Source organism: Balaenoptera acutorostrata, chromosome 8 (genome assembly GCF_949987535.1).
Source record: "Balaenoptera acutorostrata chromosome 8, mBalAcu1.1, whole genome shotgun sequence".
NCBI lineage: Eukaryota > Metazoa > Chordata > Mammalia > Artiodactyla > Balaenopteridae > Balaenoptera > Balaenoptera acutorostrata.
The window spans coordinates 102593366-102612581 of NC_080071.1; the positions used below are offsets into that span (position 1 = coordinate 102593366).

The following is a 19216-nucleotide window of genomic DNA, read 5'->3' on the forward strand; positions in this document are numbered from 1 at the left end:
ATCACCTGGCCTCAGCGACACGGACTCACCCTCGAGTGTGCAAAGGCCCCTGTGGCCAGCCCCTGCCTATTCCCGGGCCCTCATGCTGGCTTTCTAGGCTCTGGTGGGTGGGAGACTGGAGTGGGGGATGGTCTGGGGTTGTTGAAAAAGCAGTGTTGAATGGTCATGCCTGTGTGATGCCACCAGGAGCTGAGGGGACGAGAGAGCACGGGCCCAATCCCGTGTGACCTCAGCAGGTTTCTGACCCTCTCTGCACGTCCGTTTCCTTATCTGGAACCAGCACCCTCCCCTCACAAGGACCTGGCTCAGAGAGGACTCCCTCCAGCCCACCCCAGCCTAGAGCTCAGTGACGTCTTGCAACAAATAGGCTTGCATTGGCTGTCAAGACTGAGAGCCTTTGGGGTGCCGCGGAGGGTTGGAGAAGGGTACAGGGTAGGTGGGGGTGACCACCTCCCTCCTGCCCCACTGGCTGCCCCAGCCCGTCTCAGGGAGCGGGCACTTCTGTGACGGCATCCCCATGGCCCCCGCTCGGCAGCACAGGTGTGCCCCCCCCGCCCCCCAGCTCTGGGGTTTGGCCTCTAGGTGGTGGCCGTGCCCTCGGCAGTGTTTGTGTGCTGTCCAGCCGGGTCGGGGTCGGGGCGGCGGTGTCTCCCTGCGGGTAACCCGGCAGACTGTGCTCCCGGCTCTTGGGCGGAATGTGTGAAGGAGGACGTGGCATGCGTGTCTCCCTCCTTTGTCCTCGCAGGGAGCGCTGCTGGGCCGGGGCGGGGGGTCCCTGAGCTGCCAGCAACAACCGCTCTGTATCCAGCGCTTGGCCTGCCCGGCCCTGTGCTCCGCGCGCTGTACGTGCGCTGCAGGCAGCGAGTGCTTCGCTTCAGCTCTGCGGGGCGGATCCTGCTCCTCTGGCGACCTCTTTGCCGATGGGGAAATGAGGCCCCAAGGAGCTGGAACCTTCCAGGGGCGCGGCTGGGGGCTAGGGCTGTCAGCGTTTAACCTCGCGGGGCGGAGCCCGGAGCGGCCTCCTCCTGCAGGGGACAGCTGGCGTTTTCTCTGGCGGGGCTGTGGTCCGGCTGTCCGGCACGTGGGCACGTCTGCCCATCCCTCTGCCTTCGGCCAGTGGGCTGGGGTGTTCTCTGTGGTCCGGAGCAGGGGCCGTGGGGATGCAGCCACAGAAGTGACGCCGGGGGTGCACCTGCCCGAGACCTGGGCTGGGGCAGCCGGTGGGGCAGGGGGAAGGTGGTCACCCCCGCACCCCACCTGTCTGTGCCGGGGCTTATTGCGAGATGTGTAGGGGACAGACGGCAGAATCCTTGACCTGAGACTCCTAGGGACCCAGCCAGGGAACTAGACCCAGACCAGTGAAGGGCCAGCTGCTCTTCTGGGGGCTGGCTGCCGTGGTGACAGCGTGGACATGCAGTCCCTGAATGTCTGCCGTGCGGGGAGGCCGGAGTTCTGGAGAGGCAAACCGAAGATGGGCCTGCTGTGCACTCGCTTGGTTAGGGTCCAGAGGTCTGGAACAATCTGGAAGCCTGGGGCTGCACTTGAATTCTTGTTTTGGCTTCATTTTCTGGGTCCTTTCAGTGGGGAATTCCAGGCTCAGAGTCACAGGATTTCCTGTTGATTTCTGACTACTCCAAGACCTGCCAAGGTCTTGTTCATGGCCAGGCACTGGAACTTCCTCCCAGCCACCTTGGGTATGTGTGTTTGGGGAGAACAAGGCCTCCAGGTTCACAGTGTTCTTGGGACAGGAAACCATGCCTGTGCTGACGGAGTCCAGCCCAGCCCATGGCGACTGGTCGGTCCCTGCCCTGTCTGTTCCGCCTTGTGGCGATCAGCAGGGAGCTGGAGAGGAGGGTGGTGGCCACTGTGCACAGAGCCTCCCTGTCACCTTGGGCTCTGCCCAACCCCTCCTGCCACCGTCCTGCCTCCTTGCCCCTTTGGCTTAAATACGGATGCAGGAGACGGCTTTGGTCCCCCAAGTACACCTGAGGGCAGGCAGAGGCATGCAGCGGTCCACTTGCCTGGCAAGGCTTGCCGAGGGGCCTACCGGCCCTGCCCTTGCCACGAGGGCTCCTCCAGCAGAGCAGAGAGGAAGTCCTGCCCGGGTGCCCCAGGCCGGCTTCCAGTCTGTCCCCGTGGCAGCGACCCTCCGCTAGACCCACTGTCCACACCTAGACCCCTGAGGGCGGAGCCCTCTCCCACCTCCTCCCGGTGCTGTGGCCGTGAGGGAGGGGTGGGCTTCAGCATCCCGGGAGGCGGAACAGGCTGAAAAGATGTTCTCAGGAGGCGTGCCGCGTGCCACCGCACGCGTCTACGCGATGTGGCCAACGGGTTACATCTCTCCTCCCTGAGCCTGACCTTCCTTCTGTGCCCACCCAGTTGACACGAGACAAAATCTGTTTGCCGCCCTTGTAGCCAGAGGCACAGGCCTCAGGGTGCCGGGCGTTTGTAGAGACTGTCGGGGCTGACAGCCAGGCTCCTGCCTGAGGCTTGGGGCCCCAGCCTGGAGCCGGCACACGTCTGTCTGTGTGGCCATTTCCCCTGTAGTTCAGTTCGGATTCCACGCCTCCCGGCAGGATGCCTGCCGCTTCCCCGGGGACGGCAGCTGCCCACCCTGGATGAGGGGATTCGCTCCGCACTCTGCGCCCATCCCCAGTGTTCACAACCTCACCTTCTCCACGGTAGGGTGGTTATATGTTTTGGGGGTGCAGGTGATTTGAAACTAACTCACGGTGCAGGGAAAAGAGCCATGGAAGTCGGACCAATCTGTGTTCAAATCTGGACGCTGTCATCTGCTCTGTGAGTTTGGGCAAGTTACTTAACCTCTCTGAGCCTTAGGAAAGCAGGGTGGCCTCGGGGATTAAATAAGTGTGTAAAAACCGAGCCGCTCCCCTGTGTCTGGGTGACATTCTCTACCGGAGACATTCTGGTTCCCTGAGAGGGTGACAGGAGGCACAGGAGGAAGCCGGGGTGTCCCTGACACCTCGAGAGATGGCCCAGCACCATGACCGAGCAGCCTGGGGGCCCGGTCAGTGACACTGACAAGCACAGTGCCGTCCTCTGCGGGCTTACAGTGGGCCGGGCACCCTGCTGAAAGCTTGTGTGTCCGTCATCTAACAGCCTGTAACCCGTGGCCACGGCTGTGATTAGGGTCCTTCCACGGCTGGGCGTCTGGGCCTGGAGAGCGAGGGCCAGCCCCGGCCGCCCTGTGAGTGAGAGCACCAGACTTGAGCCGTGACTGCTCTGGCCGGCGTGAGCCCGGCGACGGCCTGGCCTGTGTCTGACCCCCTGTGTGGGGCACCGGGGGCTGCAGGGTGTGGGGGAAGGTCGGGGCCCCAGAGTTCTGATGTCGGCTTTGCCTCCACCCACTGTGGCCCTGGTGGTGGGCGGGTCACTCTCTCCAGGCCTCCGCTTGTCCAGCTGGGGGATGGAGGTGCTGCGCTGGCCTCGCACGGTTGTCATCTGGGAAGGCCACCGTGGCCTGGCCTGCGCTGGCACCTAACGTGTCCGAGGCACACGGTAGCTGCAGGGATGGGTGACAGCCACGCGGGGTGACCCAAGCCGGTGCCGGGCAGCGTGGCCCCGACTGTGTGACTCAGTCCCTGCGGTGCCAAGGCCGACCCGGGCTGAGGACAGCGCCGTCTTCACCCCAGAAAGCGTGTCCATCGAGTGCGGCCCTCAAGCCCTGACCTGCCCTTTCCTTCTTCCCGCCCAGTAACATGTCCAATGCCTTGGCCAATGCCGTGTGCCAGCGCTGCCAGGCCCGCTTCGCCCCCGCCGAGCGTATTGTCAACAGCAACGGAGAGCTGTACCACGAGCACTGCTTCGTGTGCGCCCAATGCTTCCGGCCCTTCCCCGAGGGGCTCTTCTACGAGGTGAGGATGATCCCGGGGCCCTCGCCGCTGCCTTCTCGGAGCCTGAGCCCCGGACCCAGCTCAGGGTCAGCCCTCGGGCAGCCTGTGGGCCGTGCCCGGCCGTGGTCCTCTTGTGAAGGATGAGGCAGACATGCCAGCCCTTGAGCCGAGCGGCGCTCCTTGAGAACCTTGCTGGCCACGCCTCGGGGCCCCATCCCATACCTGTGAGACGTGAAGTGTTCTCCTGGTGGCCGTGGGTGCTGGAGGAGAGTCACCGTTCATCCTGTCACCTCTGGGCAGATGCTGGGGGGCCCTGGGGTGCAAACGCCCTGCCTTGGTGACACTTACCCTCCCTGGGGTCAGGCAGTAAACATAACCCACGTGTATCAGATGGTGCTAAGTGCTCTGGCTGTAAGGCATCTCGGGGGCGGGGGGTGATCAGGGAAGGTAATGTTGAGCAGACCTGAAGGAGGTGAGGGAGCAGCGTGCACCTGCAGGAAGAGCTCTCAGCAGAGGACACAGCACGTGCAAAAAGGCCCTGAGGTTGGAGCATGCAGGTGTTAGAGGAGCAGTGGGGGGCCGGTGTGATGGAAGCAGAGCAAAGGAGAGGGAACAGCAGAAGATGAGAGTGAGGAGGCAGCTTTGCTTGGCCCCGTGGGCCTTCACGGGGCCTCAGGCTTTCATTCTGGGAGGGGCAGGAGCCATTGCAGGGTCTGGAGGGGAGGAGTCACACCGTCTGTCTGACCTTAGAGAAGGACCCCTGGTTGCTATGCTGAGGAGAGACTGTGTGCGGGCGGGGACAGAAGCCAGGAGAAAAGGTGGGACCAGAAGCCGATTATTTCCGTAAGCCAGATGGAAATGAAGGGGCCTACACTGGGCTGCACTGGGTCACAGGAGCAGATTGTTAAATTTTCAGCAGTCTTAAACACAGCCATTATTAAAAGTTAAATGATACAAACATACAATGAGATAAAACTGTATTAAAAACAAAGGTAACATTCGTTTTGCTGTACAGTAGAAACACAACATGGTAAAGCAACTATACTCCAATAAAAATTAATTTAAAAAAACAACAAAGGTAACAGAAACTCAAAACTCACCACTTCCTAATTACTCTATTACATTTCACGATCAGCTATGCCTTTGAGGTTATGATTTGTTATTATGTCTGTGTGCTGGAAACACTGTACCATGGTGGCTACTGACGTCTCTTCTCAGCTCCACGCGGAGGTCTGTTGGTAGCTTGAAATTGACCACGGGTGGGAATATTTACACCATAGAAATCGGCAAACGCTACAAGGCAGCCTCAGAGCCAGTTGTGAAATGTTTACCAGCACACCAGGGCAGTGCTCGGAGGCTGGATAGATTTCCAAGCTGATGGGGCGGGCTGGTAGATGGCTGTGGGCCGTGTGATCTGCCTGGCAGAGTAGGGGTTGCTGTTGCCTGTGGTGCCTCCTGGGAAATGCTGGCCGATGATGCAGGCGGGGCTGGCGGGGGGGTGATGTGGGCAGGGCGCTGTGGACGTGCCTATGACAGTTTAAATTCCTGCCACCTCTGCAGGTCACTGGCTAGGGCTCTAGCCAGGTACAGCTTAATAAGACACTCATTTTAGAGAACAGGGGAAAACCAAATACAATTATCAAGGGAGAAGAAAGCAGAGGCTTTCTTGGGGCCAGTGTGAGGGCCCTCCTTGCCCAGACAGATGGGGACAGCGGCTGCAGGACTCCCTTGCCCCCCTTCCTGTGTCCCTCCTTCTGTGTCCCTTCCCTGGGTCTTTTGTGGCCCCTGGGGGAATGGACTTCTCACACAGGAAACAGGGCCAAGGGACACACAGAATTCAAACTCGATCCCCGCCCTCCCCAGCCTGAAGTTCCGCCCCCAGCCCTCAGCTTGTTCCTGGGACCAACAGGGCCAAGATCCTCTGCAAGCGGCAGTGGCCCTTTGAGGGGCTGGCCTTGCTGAGTTGCCAGCTTCTTCGAGGCCCCTCGCTTTGCACTCTCCCCAGGTCGAACAGGCCAATCCCGTCCCATCTCCAGGCCTCGCACGGGCTGCTCACTGTCTGGAATTCCCTCCTCTCGGAACCCCCAGCCCCTGCTGCCTTTCCACTCCTCATCACCTCCTCCAGGAAACCTCCCCGCCCCCCGCCCCCGCTTCCTGTGGTGGCAGCAGGTGCACAGAGTGGGGTGTTTGTCCAGCCTCCCCGAGGGCAGGCCCTCACCCAGCAGACCGGCCAGCGCAGCTCGGGGGATGACAGTGCCTTCCTTGTCCTCTGTCTGCTGGCCCCGTTTGCAGCTCGAAGGGCGGAAGTACTGCGAACACGACTTCCAGATGCTGTTCGCTCCGTGCTGCAGGACCTGCGGTAAGGGCCGCACAGGCCTCGGCGCCGCCTGGGGGGCGGGTGGGCAGAGAGCCCTGCCTCTCAGAGCACCGGCCGCAGGCTCCCGCGGCCGCCGCCCTCCCGGCTCTGGGAGGGGGCTGCGGAGGGGAAGGGCACGAGGCGAGCAGGAACCTCTCTCCTCCAGGCGAGTTCATCATCGGCCGCGTCATCAAGGCCATGAACAACAACTGGCACCCCGGGTGCTTCCGCTGCGAGCTGTGCGACGTGGAGCTGGCCGACCTGGGCTTCGTGAAGAACGCCGGCAGGTGAGGCGGACCCCTCGTCGCAGGCCCAGGCCCGGTCCAGGCGCTGCAGGCTGCGGGTGGGGCTGCCGTGTGGCCCTGTCCCCTCGAGGCAGACAGGAGAGCCCTGTCCAGAGTACGGGTGAGGACGGAGCCTGGAGAGAGGGAGGGACGGTGAGTCGGGGGCCACCCAGGCTCGGGGCTCTTCCTGGGAGCAGCCTGACAGCGTACAGGCGGCCCAAGCGGGTGCTTGAGTCATCCTCACGGATGAGGAGCTTTGAGTCAAGGTCCTGCCTGCCTGGCCACCCACAGTGCTGACCCCAGCCGTCCACCTCCGTCCTCACGCCCCACGAGCGCTGCTGGAGGGACGGCACTCAGCTGGGGCCCAGGTTTCCTCAGCAGGCTAAGCTGTCACCTTCCACGAAGACTTGCTCTTTTCTCCTCCCCTCCTACCCCTCCCCCACTGTCCCTGCACCCTCATGCCCACAGCCAGGACCTCCCCTCCCCCTCCCCGAGGGATGGGCACCCGTGCCGCCCGGCATCTGTGCCGCCCCACTGCCTTGTCAGAGTGGGGGCCGTGTCCCTGCACCCCAAAGCCCTGCTCACTCCACACACCCTCTCCAGCGGGGGCTCGTGGCTCTGGTCCGCTCTCTCTCCCTTTCTAACAGCTCAGGCTCGGTGGCCCCCAGGGTTCAAAGCACCCTCTGAGCCTTCTTTCCACAGCGATTCCCTGCAGCCCTCCCCAGCCCTCCAGCCGGGTCCTCCCGTCTGCTCCCCGCCGCCCAGGCTGGGCGGTGTCCCCCCAGCCTTTGCGGCAGCTCCCGCTCCTCTCTGGGCACCCAGGCTCCCGTGTTCTGGGACTCTCCTCCTACTTCACGGCTGCGCTGGCCCTCTCCTCTCCTGGCTCACTTTCCTCCGCCCGTCTCTCCATGTTGGGCTCCCCTGGGGCTCTGCCCTGGGCCCAAAGTCCCGCTGCCTCACATGGTGAGTGTGTGCTGGGCGATGCAGATGTCTGCCTCCCCCCAGACCTCTCCCCGCATACCCCACTGCCCACATGCCAGCTCCACGTGGTGTCCAGAAGGCACCCCAAGTGCCACAGAGCCCAACCAACCAAGCGACTGCGAGTTTCCCCTCTGCCGACAGCCAGGCCTCAGGGAAGAGCAGGCTGGCCTCGTTCGCAGCGCCCTAGCGGTCTGCCTCCCATGCCCTCCCCTGTCCGGGCACTTGTCACATTCTCTGGTGCCGGTCGAGCTCCCCTTCCTGACGCTGCCGTAGCGATCTCGCCCATCTGCCTGCCCCACCAGAGACATGTGTTGTCCGTCTTGGTGTCTGCAGAGCACTCGGTAGCAGCCTGGGTGGTGGGTGCGGATCTGAGAGACCATCGGGGAGCAGACAGTGCAGTGGGGCGGGGGGCGGTCCCCATGCTGGTCCGTGGGGTCACCTGCCGGGTGTGGGCCTGAGCCGCAGCTCATGCTGGGACCCCTGCTCCGGTGCTCTGCTGGAAAAATCCGGAAGAGGCTGGACGTGCTCAGGAAAGTAAAGTATCGCTGTGATGCAAGGAGCGCGGGGCCCCTACGCGCACCCTCCAGCCCAGGTCGGCGCTCTGAAGCCCACGGGGCAGAACTTCAGAGTCTGCGCGGGGCAGGCCCACCGTAGGGCCACCAGACCCACAGTCCACACGGCTGCCTTTGCCTCCGCTTTGCCGTTCTTGGGTCAGAGGGAAGAAAAGTTCTGGGGAGGGAGTTGTGTTAATCAAACAGAATAACCTTCAGTTATTAAAGTACGGTTATGTTTATGATCAGTATAATCAAGTACAAGAAAGGACCGGTGAGGGCGATACAGGCCACCCTATGAGCAAAACAGCTCAAAGCTTGGCCCGCCGGGACTGGTGGAAGCCTCTTGGGAAGGAGTGGGGCTCTGCCCCTGCTGGGTCTGGGTTAGTGGGAGCCGGGTTCACGGGCCGGGCCTTGCCCTCCCCGCCGCCCGGCGGTGACAAAGCTCAGCTCCCTGTGACCGCCCACCCATAGCGTGTGTTCCACCGGGACTCGGGAGGCACTGGGCAGCTGCCGAGAAGCCCTGGGGATTGTCGGGCACATGCAGGTCTGTGTGGGTGTCTGGCAGGAGGGATGGAGAGCTGGCGTGCCTCACAGGCCCCGCCCGTGTTGCTGGCTGTCACCTGGTGACCACCCTGAAATGTGCCTACAGTGTTGGGTTCTAATTTATAGCTTGTGTCCCCTAGACGCAGAGTCCTTTGGCAAAGGTGCCACAAAGGGACCTCAAAGCACCTTGCACTTGAGAGAAAACCTTTAGACCCCCCCCCCCGCCCCCCAGCTTCCAGTGCCCCCTCTTCCGGTGGGCCGTTTGCAGCTGTCTCCCGCGTCCTCTCTGCAAAGCTTCACCGCCGCGCGTTTCTGTCTCTGTCGGGGGAAGGAGGCCGGGAACCTCGCAGGCGGCACTTGGGAAAGAAAGACGCTCATTGTGCAGGAATGTTTCTGGCCTCCTTGCCCCCGCAGCAGGGGGTGAAGCTGCTGAGTGTCTTGTAGCTGTGAGTGAGCAGGGCCAGTCTCCGCAGGGGGGTGGCCGTCTGGTCCCTTCTGTTCTCCCTGTTCAGGGATTTGCGTGGCAGAGAAGACAGAACTCAGCGCCGGGTGATGCGTTCGGGCCTCGGAGCAGGTGGCGGTGGCCCGCTGAGGCTGCAGTTTGTTTCCTCGGGGGCCGCTGGGGCGGAGGCGGGCTCCTCCTCGGGGGTGAGTCTGAGGGGTGGTCCTTGGGGAGGAGGCGGTGGCCCCCGGCTCACAGCTCCGACCTGGCGCTCAGCGAGCTCTCGTTGGTCTTCCCGTCGGCGCTGGGGGGCGGCCCCGGGAGCCTCTTGCCGCACAGCAGGCTGCACAGGGCGTCTCGGAACTTCTCGGCCACGAAGAAGTACATGACGGGGTCGAGAGCGCCGTTGAGGCTGCTGAGGCAGGACGTGACGCGGTTGCCGAGCGCCAGCGCGCGCTGGGCGGCGCACGAGGTGCGGTGGCCGCGGTAACGCAGCACGTAGACGGAGCGGTGGACGTGGTAGGGCACGAAGCAGACCAGGAAGATGGCCAGCACCGCGGCGATCATGCGCACCGCCTTGTTCTTGAGGCGCCGCTCCACGCGCGGGCCCTGCCGCAGGCTGCGGATGATGAGCAGGTAGCAGGTGACCGTGGTGACGAACGGGAAGGTGAAGGCCACGGCCAGAGACGCAAAGGCGTGCTGGGAGGCCTTCTCCCGGTACAGCTGCAGGCAGACCACCGTGCGGTTGGTCCGCACCGTCTGTGGGCTCACCAGCAGCGGGGCCATGGCCACGGCCACCATCACCCAGAGGAAGGCGCAGGCCAGGTGGGCGTGGAGGGGCCTGCGGAGCTTGAGGGACTTGACGGGGTGCACGATGGCCAGGAAGCGGTCCGCGCTGATGCAGGTGAGAAAGTAGATGCTGGCGTACATGTTGAGGTAGAAGAGGAAGCCGGTGAGCCGGCACGGGATCTCCCCAAACGGCCAGTGGCTCCCCGAGAAGTGGTAGACGAGGCGGGTGGGCAGGACCAGCACGCAGGAAAGGTCGGCCACGGCCAGGTGCATCAGGAACACATTGGCAGGGGTGCCGGACTTGTGGTCCCGGACGAAGAGCCACAGGGCCAGGGAGTTGCCAACAAAAGCCAGGATGAAATCCAGGAGGTAGAAGGAGGCAAAGAGGACGTTCTCCAGGGGCGTCTCTTGGCCACAGTGCTCCGGGGGGGCCAGGGAGGAGTTGGCCGTCAGGCCTGGGGAAGCCACCTCGAGGCCATCCATGCTTTGGCTGGAGGTCGAGCCCGGGGCTGAGCCTGGAGGGAACAAGCAGACAGGCCCCGGGGAGCCTGCGACCGGCGGGGCGTCACTCTCTGCAGACGTGAGCCCTCGGAAGCCTGCGGTACCTGCCGACCCCGACCCTGTTCCATGCTCGGCATTGCCTCGGGGGCCACTGAGGACACCTCCTGGGTCCAGCTGGGGGTGGGCAGGCGTCACAGGCTCTCTGAACTCCAGCAGGAAGCAAAACCAAAAGCAGGGACTGGGTGCTAACCTGCGGCTGGGGCTGGCTCCCCACTCTGCAGCCACGTCCCTACAGGGCGTGTGAGGCGCTGGCTGGACCCTGGTGACCCGGAAGGCCCCCTCTCAGGCCTGGGGGATGGAGTCAGCACCACAGGGAGAGCATGGCGGCCCGTCTGTCTGAGGCTCTGGGGGGTGCGAGGGCGGAGGGAGGAGCCCCACGTTTTCTGTCCCTTTCCCCCGTGTGCTGTCTGAGGGGCGGGGTGCATGGGGCCCCTGAGCCCCACTTCTCATGGGTGGGTGGCCGGGTCACCTGTTCCTGAGGGCCTGGTGTGTGGAGCTCGGCCAGCTCCTCTTCAGCCTCGGGAGAACCCTGCATACCCCTCCCTGACCCGCCTGCCCACCGGGCTCCCCAGTTCTCCCGGCACCCGGCGCCCGCCACAGGAGGGCCTGGCTGGGAATGCAGTGTCAGAGTGTCAGGGGGGGCAGAGGCCTGCTCTGTCTGCCGGCACCTGAAGGCCATCCGGGCCTGGATCCCAAGGTCTCTTGAACTTTCTGGACTTAGCCCACCAGCCCCACGTTAGGCATCTTAATGAGTGGAGACCTGTGTTTTAGAAAGCCCTTGGGCCCCAGGCCTGCAGCGGGTATTTTACCACCCAGGGTAGTTTAACTACCAGGAGGCGGATTCTTTCCCAGGAGAGGAAGAGCCATTTTTCCCAGAGGTAGAGAGACCTTCCAGGGTTTTCTGGCCAAGATCTGCAGCCCCAGAGAGGCCCGGGGCCCAGGGAGGCGGCCTGTCTCTGCCTGGCCTCGCCCGCCTGGTGTACCTACACCTGAGAGGCCGCGCAGCTCGGAGCCCTGCTGGCCTTGGTAACAAGCCATTTCTGTCTGCCGACCCCAGGTCTGAGTGGGTCACCCTTGCTGCCGCCCCAGCAGACAAACAGATTCCTATTTTGATTTTGTTCAACTCGGGAGATCCAGAAAGGAGAGGGAAGGTCCCTAACACCCCGCCTCCCTTGCCAGGCCTGGGACCAGGGGCTGTGGGCAGGAGAAGGCAGGACAGCCGGGCCAGAGCGCCCTCTGTCCACACCCCACACAGGCCACAGCCCCGAGCGGGGGTCGGGGAGGTGGCTGCCAGGGCCTTCTCACGCCCTGGGGTTTCCGCCTAGCGCACCCCTGCCTGCAGTGCAGCTTCTGGGGCTCCCCTGAAGCCCCGCCTCCTGACACCTCCACTCCCTGTCTGTGCGGTTGGGCTGCAGGGGGGCGGCAGGAAGCGGGGAGGAGCAGCTTGCGCAGCGGCGTGTCCCGACCGAGCAGCAGCACGTGGGGCAAGTTGTCTGCAAGCTTCTCCTGGCTCTTAGGCCTCCGCTTTCATGCCCATGATAACAGCCCTGGCAGGGGCTGACAGGTGCCCTGAGGGCGTGGGGACGTCAGCCCTGAGGAGGAGGCTGGGTGCCGTCCCTAGCCGTGGGTTCCCATAGTAGAGGGAGGGAGGGTGGTCCAGACTGCGGGGACGAGGGCTGTCGGGCCGGGCAGCAGCTTCATGCCTCATTCACCACCACCGGGGGCCCTGGGCTCCTCCCTCCCCACAGATGGCTGTGGGTGAGTGGCAGAGAGCATCTGGCCAGTTGTCCTCAAGCAGAGGGCGGGCGCTTGCCCGATCATACCACATTTTAATTATTGAAGGGGTCCAGGGCAGTTCCCCTGGCCAGATGATGTCTCCTGGCTCCAGAGTGGTTCAGGCTGCCTGAAATTCTGATACAGGGATTATTGCCTGTTGGTCCAGGTGTGTGTGACTTGAGGGGGGTGGTCTGGAGGCCAAGTGAGGGAGGGGTCCTGTTGGAAACCTGGGGATGGGGAGGGGCTGAGCTGGGTGCCCTCCGCTCTGGGCTGACCTCGGGCCCGGGCTGTGCCCCGCGGCGGTGCAGTCGTGCCCCTCCGTGAGGGCCACTCACAGGTACTGACCACCTCCTCTGGCCGGCATGAGGCGGCGGGCCTGCGTGGACACCGCACCCGAGTCTTGAGGGGCAGGCGTCCGTTGCCTCATTTTACAGATGAGGAAACGGAGGCTCAGCATCCGCCAACTTGCCCAGGGTCACTTGGCTGGGTGACGGCCTTGGAGTAGGAAGTCAGGTCAGGAAGACCCGGCGGGGACAGCCAACACCTCCACCTGCCTTTCTCGTGGAGGCTGGCAGCTCCTGGCTGCTAGAGCTCGTGCTGGAGTTTCCTCCCTGGCTCAGCGGCGCCCCCGGGGGCCTGGCCCCAGGACCAGCGACACAGTTTGCACCACCCGTGTTCAAAAAGCAGCACAGTGGTGACGGCAGAGCAGCGAACCGAGCGTGGGCCCCGCGTGCCTGCCCAGGTGGCAGCTGGTGGGCGGGCCAGCGCCTGCTTTCTGCTCCCGCCCCGTGCCCTCCGCCTCCCACCCCTGAAGGCTGCGTGTGCCGCGCTCTCTCTGGGGGCGCAGACTTGGTTTCAGAATGCTTTCAGGCCGTTTCTGGTTTGTCGGGGTTTCTCTCCCCCTCCGCCACGTTAGGAGTTTTGGTGCTGGTCCCGCCGTGTGGTCCTCAGTGGCGCCTGCTCCCCTCCGCGGGTCCCTAGAAGCGCCCGCACTCGCTGCCCCTCGACGTGTCGCTCTGCTCGGCCAGGGCGACTGGGGTGCGCGGAGTTTGGCCCGGGCCTGGGGGGGTTGGGGCCCCGGCCGTGGGTCAGGCGCCGGACTTGGCCTGCGCGGAGGGGACGTGGGCAGGCCTGGTGGCGGGAGGTGGCCGAGGTGGCCGTCTCCCGGCATCAGCGCCGCCAGCACCTCTCCCTCCTGACTCCTCCTCCGGCCCCTCCCGGAGCCGCCTGGCTCGAGGTGAGGCGCCCGGGGGCTGTCACTGCAGCCGTGGGACCGCAGGCCGGGCGCTCACCCTTCCTTTAAAAGCCCCGACAGCGAGACGGGAACGCTGCCTGTGCGCCGCTCTCATGCAGACCGGGCGGCCTGGATAACTAGGTCGTAGCCCGACCACAGAGAGGCGTCTCGGGGACGGGGCTGGGCTCGTGTCCCTGCCCTGCTCCGCCTCTGCCCCCGCTGGGCCTGAGCTCCCCGCCCGCCCTGCCAGGCCCTGCCCTTACCTCTCTCGGCGGGTCTGGGGCGGCAGGTGGGCTGCAGCCTGTGGGTGGGTGGTGGAGGCCGGCTGGCTATTTAAGGAGAGGCGGCGAGGCTGCAGCCCCTCGGGCCCTGAAAGGCCGCTTCATTCCTGAGGGGTCCCCTGCGTGGTGGGCCACTCCTCTGCCTGCCTGTGCTGCCGCTGGGCCGTGAATGTCCCAGTGTGTCCCAGTCGTCCCCCTCCCCACCCCCGCCCCCAGCTGGGCCACCGAGCGTCACAGAGGCCGAGTGTGCGACTGTCTTCGAAGCCGCAGAGTGGGCACCGGCCGGGTGGGAGGCCTGGCTGGGACCGACAGACACAACAGGACGTTTCAGATCAGGGTAATTTCCTGGGGGTGGGTGGGGGGGAGGGGGCCAGGGAGGGGCTGGCCGCCATGGCAACGGGCCTGGGCGCCCAAACCCGCACTGGCCATCGGCAGAGGGGGTCTTGTGAATGGGGAGGGTGGGAGGCCGAGGAGTCTTGTTTGGTCCAATGAGAGGGGACTCTTTCAGGACGCTTGCTTAGGGTCCTTGTGTCCTGCCCCATATAATGAGGCCCCGCTTGGGTGTGCGGAATAAATCACGGCCTTTATCTCGAGCGGGGCCCAGCTGCACGCTGCCTCATAATGGGGCGCTGTCTGTGCCTGTGGGGACCCGGAGGCCTGGCCCTCGCCTGTGTGGGCTCCTCCTCTGGACGGGAAGCCTGGGAAGAGGGTCGCTGCGGCCCGCCGCCCACCTGCCCCACAGCCCCTCCTGGGAGCCCGGGAGTCTGCGGGGCGTTTGGGTGTTGAGTGGCTGCTTCTGAGACGGCTCCAGCAGAGCTCGGTTCTCCCCGTCTTTCCCGAAATGATGCGTCCGGTAACACAGGGAACCGAATCACCATTCCTAATTTCAAAAGACTTTAAAAGACTTTTTCGTTACAATGTTGAAAGATGTACACAGCCATCACTGGGAAGTACCTGCCACAAGTACTGTCTGAAATGTCTGAATTTCTTTCGCACAATCCCGTGCACTTGGGATTACTGCCCATTTTACAGACGAGGAAACTGGGGCTCAGAGCGGTGAGGTAACTGGCCAACGACAAACCAGTGGGGTGGCCGAGCCCGCATTTGGACTCAAGCGTGTGTCACTCTAAATCTCAGGCTGTATGCGTGTGTGTTTTGTTCTCTTCTTCTGTTGCAGCTCAGTGGTAAAATTCTTAGGTTCCATCTTCATTCTACCTGGGAAAAAATTCTGCAGGTTGCCCTTAGATCTGGTGCTGGGATCAGGTCTGCTGAAAAGACGTTTCCCGTCTGGGGTTCCGTCAAGAGAGCGGGACTGCGCAGTTCTGTCATGCCTGGGAGCCGGTGGGGTGTGCGGCCCCCCTCCCCGCTGTGGCCCGGGGTGGCTGTCTGGGAGAACTGGCTCACGGTGACTTGAAATGTGGGAGTCTGGCTGGCTGCTGTCAGGTGACTGATGGCAGTGGTTTTAAGGGCACTGACCGTTGCAACAGAATTTTGAGGAGTTGCGCTACTTTCTATGTCTTTGAAACAAAAAGCGTTCCGTATGGGTTGCATGTGACTGCTAAAGACGAGTCACCAGGATTGGAGTGGGGTTGTAGGGAATAAGTGCCCTGTCTGTGGCAGAGATGCAGCAGGCGGCAGGTGTGGGAGTGGCGAGGCCCCGCCGTGGCAGGAGGCCTGGGATGGGGCTGGGGCACGGGGTGTCTGGGGGAGAGTGGGGCGGGGAGAGCCCACTGGGCTTCAGGGATCTGGGGACGGAAGGGAGATGGGGACTGAAGCCACGGGCCACATCTGTGGCCCCTGGGCCGGTAGAGTGAGCCGGGGGTCCCAGGCCAGGAGGAGACCTTCCAGTCTCGGTGGCCACGTCGTCGTGGGGAGATGACGCCCGCCGTCCTTCCCTTCTTGTCTTTTACAACCATTCACCCACGTATGCATCAGAAGACTTGTCCTGAGCCGCTGCCCTGGGTGGGGCACACAGGGTCCAGAAGAGCACAGCTGGGAGCTGGCCAGCGGCTTAGCAGGCGGCTGCTGGGCACTCCCTTGGGCCCCTTGCCCTTCACCCCGGGGAGCTAGGACACACTCAGGGCAAGCACAGGGCGGTCCAGACCCAAACGCGGTAGGAGGCACCGCAGTCAAGGGCGTGGATGCTGAGTGGCTGCCCTGGCACCTAGGATCTGCCCATCACACCTGCTTGGGGGTTCCTGACTCTGAGAGTCAATCGCTTAAGTGGACTCCCTGACCTGCCTCTAAAAGAGGCCCACACCGGTATCAGGTGGCCGGGAGGCTGGTGAGAGTGGGTTGGGGACCTGGAAAGGGACGGAAGGAGGGCCCGGATGCTGAGAGCACTTGCAGACTGGGTGGCAGGTGGGGGATGGGAGCAGTGCACTGGGGCCTTTGTGCGTCTTCGCCCGGGGAACCCTGAATCTAAATTGCTGCCGCCTTTGAGGCCCAAGGAAACAGAAACCATGTTGATTTCTCTCTCGGTAGAGACCGCAGCTGTGGCCCAATGGAGGGAGTAGCACCAGAAATTCCTCTGAGGTCTTCACAAAAAAGACTCTGTGATGACAGTTCCTGGGTCTGGGGGCCTCCATCTGACACAGCTGCGCTTGTCTTTGGAGACAGAGAGAGCCTGTAGACGTCCGGGTTCCTCTTTGTCGGGCCGACCCCTAAGGAAGCAGGCGTGCAGGCCCAACGGGCCTGGCACTCCTTGGCCCCTGGGCTGGGCACGAAAGTCACTATACGGTTACTCGTGTGTGTTAAAAGACATTTGAAAAATAAAATGAATTTTTCAGCAAATGTCCATGAAACTTCTGCTCTTGTCCACACACGATGTCCTAGGCTCAGAAAAAGCGTAAAGAAGAAAAGCACCACAGTTGCTGTACTGTCCAAACATGGCAAACACCAGCATGCTGCCGTGTTTCCTTCTGGTCTTTGTCCCGTGCAGAGGCTCCTTTTAGAGGGTGCACCCGTGGCCTTCCCGGCCGCAGGACTGTTAGCTTGCTTTTCTGGACCACCGAGCTGAGCCCCCGAGGCTTCCTGGCAGGCGTCCGTTCAAGCTGCGGGCGGGGGCTGGGGGCGTCTTCTCCAGGGAGGTGGCCCAGGCTGCCTGGGGAGGAAGAGGAGCGGCTCTGCCCCTGACCCCCAGCTCACTTCTCACAGGCACCTGTGCCGACCCTGCCACAACCGTGAGAAGGCCAAGGGCCTGGGCAAGTACATCTGTCAGCGCTGCCACCTGGTCATCGACGAGCAGCCCCTCATGTTCAGGAATGATGCCCACCACCCGGACCACTTCAGCTGCACCCACTGCGGGTAGGGGCACAGCCGGGGCCCGGCCGACCGGGAAGGTGGAGAGCCGGGTGGAGGTGGGCCGGCCGCCCGGGGCAGTGACGGGGCGAGAGGGGAGCACCAGGGGGGCAGAGAGGGGTGTCCGGAGAGTGGGGTGCAGGGGCAGGTAGAATGGGTCCGGGAGGGCACTGCTGCAGGAAACGCGTCTCTCAGGGGAGGCTGATGGGAGGACTCACAGGTGAGGGAGGGCTGGGCCCCCCGGTGAAGCCGAGAGGAGGGAATCACAGGTGCGGAGGGTGAGCGTGAGGTGGGGCGGATGAGGGAGGAAGGAGAGGCCACGGAGCCATCCCCTCGTGCCGGTCCCAGACGCCCAGTCTGGTCTGGAGGGCGGGGGCCCGGGGAACAGATCTGTGCCGGACACAGGCCGCCTTCTGCAAGGGCCGGGTGGGAATCCTGTGCCCCGGGGCCCGTCTGGGGCACAGGAAGTCTCCAGAGAGAGCAGAGATGAAAGCAGCGCCTGTCCCGGGCGGTCTGCTGGGACCGAGCTGGTGGGGGGTGGAGGTGGCGGGCGTGTCTCAGGAAGCTGCTTCCCTGGCGCTGAGGGGCTGGGGTGACCCTCCCAGCACGACAGGCCACGGAAGGGCAGGGTGGTCACCCGGGGGCTTCACGCTGTCTTCCAGGAAGGAGCTGACTGCAGAGGCCCGCGAGCTGAAGGGCGAGCTCTACTGCCTGCCCTGCCATGACAAGATGGGGGTCCCCATCTGTGGGGCCTGCCGCCGGCCCGTCGAGGGCCGTGTGGTCAACGCGCTGGGCAAGCAGTGGCACGTGGAGGTGAGCGAGGCCAGCCCGGACAGCAGGCGGGCGCCCCGGCTCCCGTCCCCAGCCAGCCTGGCCCCGAAGCCCCTCCACACTCCCTCCAGCCCCCAGGCCACGTGGCCGGCTCCCAGCGGGGACCTTCCTCGTGGGTGCTACCCCTCCTCACCCCTGGTCTGGGACAGGTCTGTCCACGGGACCCAGGAGACTTGAGCCCACAGGCCATGGCCGGGCAGGCACACCCCTTCCCTCCCTCCCCATCCTGGCCTTCTAGAGGATTCCAAAATCATGAGAACACCTTGGGGACACTGGCCCGGGGTGCCCTGTGGGATTGTGGTTGACGGAAGTGGCTGCGTGTCTGGCCCACCTGCAGGCAAGGTGCTCAGGTGTGTCCGACCGGCTGTCCGGGAACACTCACCCCTGCGCCGGGGGCTCTGATGGCCTTAGGGACACCACCTGGCAGGGAGGCGTGCAAGCCCGTGACCGGGCCAGCTCTGTGTCCCGCAGTCTCTGCCCTGGGCGGCCTGTTTGCGAGGGTCCTGGCGCGGCCCCCGGCCCCCCGGGGGAGGGTGAATCCTCACACGCCACAGCCTCCACGGGCGGAAGGTGTGCCCGGGGACTCTGGGCCTGTAGAGGTGGGCGCCAGAGGCAGACGGTGCAGCCCGCCACGGCCCGGGCTCCTCGCCAGCGCCGACACGGGGGCCGAGGGCGCCCGTGGCCCGGGGCGGATGCAGCGCCACCGGGCATCAGGGAAGGAGTGGGGTCTGCTGACCAGGAGCAGTCCGTGGAGGTGTCAGCCCAGCGAGGCCCCCCGCCCACCAGCCTCCGCTTCCCGGCTGTGCGCTGGGAGGTCGCTCCAGGCCTGACGCTGCCCTCCCTGCCCACCCCCCCAGCACTTTGTCTGCGCCAAGTGTGAGAAGCCGTTCCTGGGCCACCGGCACTATGAGAAGAAGGGCCTGGCCTACTGCGAGACCCACTACAACCAGGTAGGGCCCGGGGCAGGGGAGGCGGGGGCTGCGGGGAGCCGGCAGGGCGCGGGCTGTGTGAGTGGCAGGAGAGGACATGGGGCGGCCCCCGGGGCCCCGCCGTGGGTGCTGAGGCCAGGCCGGTGAGCTCAGGGTCTCGGGACCGGGGCAGCCCTCTGGGCCTCCGTGTCCCCATTTGAGAAACGTGCCTTGTGGCCCAGGCCTGTCCCGGGCACTGAATGAGATGGCAGTGTGAAGTCCTGGGCTCTCGGGGTGACGTGTACCACCATCTCCTCCCCCCTGACAGGCCTGGCAAAGCTGCCCAGCTGTTCTGGCACAGAGGACAGGGTTACTGCATTGCCCACACTTCTCAGGACACGGGCGGGAGCAAAGGGGCCTTAGGGGGAGCAATGCCTCCACCTGCTGTCTTTCCCAGGGGGTAGTTTTGATGGGCCCTCAGGCCTGAGGCTGTGCCCTGGCAGGAGGCCCAGGTGGCTGATG

General features: G+C 64.2%; 2 protein-coding genes and 1 long non-coding RNA gene across 4 annotated transcripts in view; 2 read left to right on the plus strand and 1 right to left on the minus strand.

Moving 5' to 3' along the window:
- The window catches only part of LIMS2 (LIM zinc finger domain containing 2), a 36028-nt gene that overhangs the window by 14948 nt on the left and 1864 nt on the right, over nucleotides 1-19216 (plus strand). For both annotated transcript variants that reach the window (XM_057551119.1, XM_057551118.1), the window contains exons 2-7: nucleotides 3716-3875; nucleotides 6147-6213; nucleotides 6377-6497; nucleotides 16812-16961; nucleotides 17618-17768; nucleotides 18644-18736. In XM_057551119.1, coding sequence (XP_057407102.1) covers nucleotides 3716-3875; nucleotides 6147-6213; nucleotides 6377-6497; nucleotides 16812-16961; nucleotides 17618-17768; nucleotides 18644-18736 — 742 coding nt within the window. The remainder of the gene's footprint in view (nucleotides 1-3715; nucleotides 3876-6146; nucleotides 6214-6376; nucleotides 6498-16811; nucleotides 16962-17617; nucleotides 17769-18643; nucleotides 18737-19216) is intronic.
- LOC130708685 (uncharacterized) lies at nucleotides 6509-16448 on the plus strand. Its single transcript, XR_009008993.1, has 2 exons — nucleotides 6509-6615; nucleotides 16140-16448. It is a non-coding gene; the product is annotated as an uncharacterized LOC130708685 (long non-coding RNA).
- Nucleotides 9261-10572, minus strand: GPR17 (G protein-coupled receptor 17). The gene has a single exon (XM_007182856.3). It carries the CDS (start codon nucleotides 10284-10286, stop codon nucleotides 9267-9269), a length of 1020 nt encoding a protein of 339 aa, XP_007182918.1. The 5' UTR covers nucleotides 10287-10572; the 3' UTR covers nucleotides 9261-9266.

What these genes read in the sequence shown, in the direction of transcription:
- GPR17 (XM_007182856.3), bottom strand. Translation starts at nt 10,286, where the DNA reads ATGGATGGCCTCGAGGTGGCTTCCCCAGGCCTGACGGCCAACTCCTCC.